The sequence below is a fragment of the Epinephelus moara genome, chromosome 13 (genome assembly GCF_006386435.1).
Source record: "Epinephelus moara isolate mb chromosome 13, YSFRI_EMoa_1.0, whole genome shotgun sequence".
NCBI lineage: Eukaryota > Metazoa > Chordata > Actinopteri > Perciformes > Serranidae > Epinephelus > Epinephelus moara.
The window spans coordinates 7,506,111-7,512,828 of record NC_065518.1 but is presented as its reverse complement, the minus strand read 5'-3'; the positions used below and the strand labels follow the sequence as shown (position 1 = coordinate 7,512,828).

Below are 6,718 nucleotides of genomic sequence, written 5' to 3'. Positions count from 1 at the left end.
CTTCCTTCCATCCTTCCTTCCGTTTTTGCTTTCTTTCTGTCTTTGCTGCTTTCTTTCTTCTTTCCTTTGTTCCCTCCTTCCTTCCTTTAGTTCTTTCTTTCCTTCCTTCCTTCCGTTTTTGCTTTTTTCTTTCTTTGCTGCTTTCTTTCTTTCTTTCTTTTGTTCCTTCTTTCCACCTCTTTCTTTCTGTCTTCCTTCCTTCCTTTCATTCCTTCTTCCCACCTTTCTTTCTTCTTCCTTCTTTCCCTTTTCTTTCTTCCTTTGCTGCTTTCTCTCTTTCTTTCTTTCTTTCTTTCTTTCTTTCTTTCTTTCTTTCTTTCTTTCTTTCTTTCATGCTGCTTGTGTTTAAACACACACACACACACACACACACACACACACACACACACACACACACACACCTGTGTGAGCACTAGTCATCAGTGTGTGTTAGACTCAGGTGTGTGAAAGGTGACTAAGCCCCTGAGCCATCCTCCTCACCACTGCTGAAGACAGATTCAGGTTTCACTTCAATCTCATTTTTCTCACTTGAATGCTTTTGAAGACCGAGGTGGGCGCACAATGGACCTAAGAATGTGACGAACACATTTTCCCCCCATTACTAATCTCACCTGTAGGGCCTGAGATTAAGGGTCACCTGGTTCCCAACTCATGCTGGCGTTATGTTGTTGGACAAACCTTTTCTTTCACCACAACCACAAATGAGGCTGCTTTATTCGTGACTCACAGGGAGTGGGTTTTTCAGGGCTGTGACTGTGGTTTCAAAAAGTCTGCAAAACAAATACTTCCTTCAGGAGTGGATGATGGGTGAAAAAGTGAAAATTACACACCTGTCAGTGACGCCACTCCCACAAGTCCATTCAAGACAAATTGATAAGATCCAAGAGGAGAATGAGAGCATGAAAAATAAGACTTTACCACCTGAACGCCCACACTGTTCACAGAGGAGAGGAGCCGAGTAACCTTTTCACCTTACGGTCTGTGATGTGTTTGAAATGCGATCTGGGTGGCAGTTGCTCCCTCGATAATAACTGCTCAGTGTTTATCCAACATTGAATCATTAATCCTGACTGTGTCCTCTGGATGTGTCTTTCGGGGTGGGGGTGGGGATTGTCTTTCAGGAAGAATATCAAAGCATCTGCTATCTGCCAGTACGCCTTCTCAGATGTGCAGAAGGCTTTCGAGGGGCCGTACATGGAGGTGCAGGACACAAAGTGGAGGGAGTACACGGGGAAAGTTCCAGAACCAAGACCTGGATCTGTAAGTTTTTATCTATTAAAGGAAAACATCACCCCAAAAATGACCATTTGTATAACAATTACTTAAACTGTGTTACATTGAATTTGTGAAGAAAACTTTTCTCACATATCTCCTCTGTGAACAAAGAGTCCAAAAAAGTCATTGAAGTCAAAGGGGTCCGCGTTTAAAGCAAAATGAACTATCACACAACATGTGCAGTATAATCCAAGTCTCATGTATCCAGTCGTATGCTCAGTACTTCACAAACAGATGCCCTTTCTTACAGGAAACTGAACTAAAAGCAAAACTTATCGATGCTTTCTTCAAAGCCAGACCCCATTGAGAAAAACAGCAATTTTACCTCACTGAACACAGGAGCTGCTGGTATACCACTTATTGTTACTGTTATTGTGTGACTTTGGTGTTTTAAAGGGTTAGTTCGGATTCACCAAAGGCACACAATAACACAAGCTAACTACTCATCATTGTAGCAGTAAACCAGCAGCTCCCGTGTTCAGCGAGGTAAAATTATGTTTTTTGTGAATGGAGTCTGGCTTTGAAAGCGCTGTTTGTTTGGGAAGTACTGATTATACAACTGGATAAATGAGACTTGGATTATACTGCAGAAGTTGTGTGAAAGATGGTAAACAGAACTCAAGCCGGCTGATGGTTTCACCTAAAACTCTGCTGCTCAGTCGCCAGCACGTCACCTGTTTCAACAGCCAATCGGCTTGTAGTAAAATGGTCAAATCAAAAGTAGTACAGAGAGTTGTTGCACAGAGATGATACACCGTCTCATCTAGTTGCATTGGTGTGAACCGGTAGCCTGGAAATCCAGACTCAAATCTAGAAAGATTTAGGGTCTGGCTATGAGTAATGCAAATGGCCCAACTCGAGGGGCGGCACCAAGCATGCATTTGAAAATATCATTGCATGCAATTGGATAACACTACGACCAATCAGAACAATACACGGGGTGATGTATCCAGAGCGCTACCAGCAGAGCTAACTGGTAGATTAGACTCTTGCTGTATCCGGTCGGCAAAACAGCAAAAACGTCCTTCTTGCAAAGGAAAGATTCGAGCGCCGTCTTCTGTTCCTCTTTTAGAGAAAAAGCCAAGTCTAACTCGTTCATTGTAGCGGCCAACGCCGTTTCAAACAACTGGTGTTCATCCGTAGCCATCTTGTAATGTTTACTGACTGATTCCGGACTTTGTCGTCGCAGCGCTGTCGTCATGTTTAGCTCGCCTCATGCCCGCCTATATCAGATACACCGATGTGATTGGTGCAGCTCGGCTCCAAGGGCATGGGTAATGAGCATCATTACTGATTGCCAGAGTGACTCGCTGAGCAAATTCAAATTGTGCTCTCGCGAGAACTCTGGATTTCCAGGGTGGTGAACCAGCAGGTTTTTAGAACATTGCAGAACAGCACATTGCAAGTAGCTGCATGTCTTAAATTGTCTCGTCGCAAATCTTTGGTCTGAACTAGGCTTTAAATTGCTTAAGAATTTCATCCATTTTTGGACTCTTCGGTCACCATGGAGGCATGCGAAAGAAACAGTTGTTCTATCGAATTTAACGTAACATGAAGTGAGTAACTGATATACAAATGGTCATTTCGGTGGATGGTTAAGTATTCCTTTAAAACCATTCTCTCTACCCTGAGAGTATTTTATGTCCAGCTCGTTTCTTCGTGATCATTTCTCTGTCTCTGACCTCTCCACAGTGTATAACAGATGTGCACAGGTCCCAGGGCATCAACTCATCTCGAGACCTCCCAGACAATGTCCTCACCTTTGTCAGGAGGCACCCTCTGATGGCCAGCCAGGTGCACCCGATAGGGGTGCGCCCACTCATGTTCAAGAGGAGTGTCAACTATGTCAAGATCGTCGTGCACAAGGAGCCGGCGCTGGATGGAAACATTTACACTATTCTGTTTTTGGGAACGGGTGAGTTTTATGACTGAGAAGACAAAAACCAACAAGGAGTGAATGGGCTTGGTGCTGAGAGGCGGACAAACTCATTGTTGGTTTGAGATTTGTTGACAGTAAGAAAAATATATAATGACACCATCCTCTCCTTTTCTGTATTGCCTCTGAAGTGTCTTTAAACGAGGTTGTATCCTCTCACAGATGATGGCTGGCTGCACAGAGCTGTAGACATCGATGGAGAAATGCACATCATAGAAGAGCTGCAGCTGTTTGACAAACCTCAGCCCATAGAGAGCATGGTCTTATCCTCTGCTCTGGTGCGTATCCATGCGTGTAGACTTACATGTTAAAAGAATGAGAGTTTAATAGCCTATTTATGGAAAAGTGATGCAAATGAAAACCCCTGATAGATTGTAGTCTGGCTACACGCGTTATAAACTTGCTGCAGACAAGAAGAATATTTAAGTGGCTAAATTTTTACAAACTACATATTTACCGCCTGTTTTTGGCTCGGTTTGTGTGTTTGTTTTTCAGTAGGGTTGCAGAAGAACTACTGGCCCGATTTTCATGAAACTTTGTGGAAGGGTGTAGCATGGATCAGAGACGAATCCATAAAATTTTGGAGCGGATCTGAATTACAGGGTGGATTCACAAGTCATTTTTATGACCTTATGTATGGCTCTAACCTCAGACATCACAAGCAAACGTGGCGGTGGCTGAGCTGAAATGGCAACCTGGCAACGGTTAGCTCACAGCCACCAGGGTAACATGGCAGAGGGTAGGAAGCAGAGGGTGGGCGTTAGAGGCTGCCCAGCCACCGTGGTTTGGGACAGCGTTAAGCTAACAGCCTTGAGGCCTTTGCATACCGAGTCTGTGTTTTTCGTCCGAAATTGTTGCACATCTAAAAATAAATACGACTTCACATTGTGTCAGTCATGTTTCCAGACTCCGAAACTTTCGTCTGTCATTAAAATTTTCGGGACAGGTTTGATTTTTTGAGTTTTTCGTGTCCGTCATAGCCCGTAGAGACGTTTGACCAGGAATCAGTGAAGAAAATGTGGCAGCGGGACACAGAGGAACAGGGCGCACAGAATCAATTCATAACTCAGACAGCTCACGTCCAGCAGGTCAGATAGTAACATTCAAGTGGATGGTGATGAAGAGAACAATAAATGCATTGGAATCAGTGTGCAAGGTTTCTGTCCATAATGATTTTTTTTAGATGACGGAATAAAAAAACACATCCAAAAAATAAATGGACTCAGTGTGCAAAGGCCTTTACAGTGCTAACAATGGGAACAGTGCTGACAGAGCTAAGAGTATGCTCGTACAGCGATGCTCATACCCACCGTCCTTAGCAGTGGTCAGCGCTCTTTAAGTGCCCTTCTAGTGAAGGCTGGCTGTGATGTGAATCTGCAGCGACCAGGCAGTGGAAATGAATCAGTAATGATTAATAAACAAATATGCTTCGTATATTCCAGTTCATTGCAATGCTTGTCTTACCTGTTGTAATTTCATGCCAGGAACAGAATAAAACAGACTTATCTTTTGTTTTGCAGCGGAGCATCTATGTCGGCTCCCACTCTGGAGTCGTGCAGGTACCAATGTCCGCCTGTCAGAGGTACACTTCCTGTTACGACTGCGTGTTCGCCAGAGATCCCTTCTGTGGCTGGGACGGGAGGACGTGTGTGGAAATATCTACACGTGCACAGAGGTGAGGGAACACACACATCTGCACTAACAAATGCACATTTCCAGGGAGGAGGCAAAGACACTGAGAGACTCTGTGCTTTATCGGAGGTAGGAGGGAAGAAGACGACACATTCACATCATGTTTACAGAAAAAACAAAGATTTGGCAGAAGAACTAGACTCTTGCTGAGAAAGATAAATTTGCATTGCTTAATCATAGATCCTCCAGTCTACTCCCCCCTAAACCTCCTCTGCAGCTCCACCTGTTTGTTCTGCTTCTCTTATTTCAATTTCTTCTTTATCTGCTGCTGAATGTATTTGGATGACAGCAGAAACTTCAAAACTTCTATGAATGTAAAAGAAATATATGGGAACACTCATTAATTAACCTCAAATCATGCCAAGAGTAAATAGCTTCAAGCCCTCCACATTATTAATATAACAGTCACATTATATGGTGAACAGCTCAGAGAAAATGTTGGCATGATAATTAAATACGTCATTATTGTAACCACCTCTTGAAATGAGTAATAAACCAAAAAAACAGATATTAATAATTTTGACACAGCGTACATTTTTGCATTACATGACCTTTATTTCTTTCTTCTGAGCCCGACGGCGATACCGGAGTCGAATTAATTATTTATGCAGCTTATTTTCCCTTCCAACAGAATTTCTATGAAAGCAGGTCTAAGACAATGGAGTCGACCTCGATTTCTCCCGTCAGCTCTGTTCAGCTCAGCAGGAGCTTCTTCTACAGTTTAGAATCATTAGCCAAGAAACCCGAAACTTCTCTCGCACTTTGAATCAGCATTCAGGTCGAGTGTGACTCAGAATCTAAAATGGAAAAGCAAATAATGTGGAACTGACAATGCTGTTTGTTTTATGGTAAAAATGTCACAGATCCATGACTTACAATTTATTTTGGTAACACTTCACTTAATGGTCTCATATTGAGTATCTATAGCCAGTAAAAAATAAATTGTTTATAAGACACTACAATCTAGTTACAAGCCGCTATAAGAACATTTTAAGTGTAATTAATGGACTGTATTTGCCAACAGTTGATTATATTTTATATTATTACAACTGTGTTTTACTATGTTGTCATTCATCTTATGTTGATGTCTACAGGAGTAGTATTTCGGTCTGTGCATTTGGCCACAGGCAAATAAGCAATTCGACATATTTGGAGATCAAAATATCCAATTCTAAATGCGGAATTAATTAATATTTATTTAACTAAATGTCTTTGCAGGATACGTCCTAGAAAATTATGAGGAAATTAATAGCACTATCTTTCTAGTGGTTTTCTTAATAACTGGTGGAGATACTTACACCGCACTGAAAAATACTCTGTTAAAAGTAAAAGCTGTGCATTGAAAATGCTACTGAGGCAAAGTACACTCACCAGCCTCTTTATTAGGTACACCTGTTCAACTGCTCATTAACACAAATAGCTAATCAGCCAATCACGTGGCAGCAGCTCAATGCATTTAGGCATGTAGACGTGGTCAAGACGACCTGCTGAAATTCAAACTGAGCATCAGAATGATGAAGAAAGGTGATTTAAGTGACTTTGAACGTGGCATGGTTGTTGGTGCCAGACGGGCTGGTCTGAGTATTTCCTGGGATTTTCACACACAACCATCTCTAGGGTTTACAGAGGATGGTCCCAAAAAGAGAAAATATCCAGTGAGCCAAAATGCCTTGTTGATGCCAGAGGTCAGAGGAGAATGGCCAGACTGGTTCAAGATGATAGAAAGGCAACAGGAAGTCAAATAACCACTGGTTACAACCAAGGTCTGCAGAAGACCATCTCTGAAGCAACAACACGTCCAACCTTGAAGCAGAT

At 42.4% G+C, this 6,718-nt stretch overlaps 1 protein-coding gene across 1 annotated transcript in view; it reads left to right on the top strand.

Moving 5' to 3' along the window:
* sema4gb (sema domain, immunoglobulin domain (Ig), transmembrane domain (TM) and short cytoplasmic domain, (semaphorin) 4Gb) overlaps nt 1–6,718 on the top strand; it is a 57,268-nt gene that overhangs the window by 44,212 nt on the left and 6,338 nt on the right. The window contains exons 10-13 of the mRNA XM_050059813.1: nt 1,122–1,260; nt 2,968–3,190; nt 3,374–3,489; nt 4,732–4,886. Of these exons, the coding sequence (XP_049915770.1) occupies nt 1,122–1,260; nt 2,968–3,190; nt 3,374–3,489; nt 4,732–4,886 (633 nt within the window). The remainder of the gene's footprint in view (nt 1–1,121; nt 1,261–2,967; nt 3,191–3,373; nt 3,490–4,731; nt 4,887–6,718) is intronic.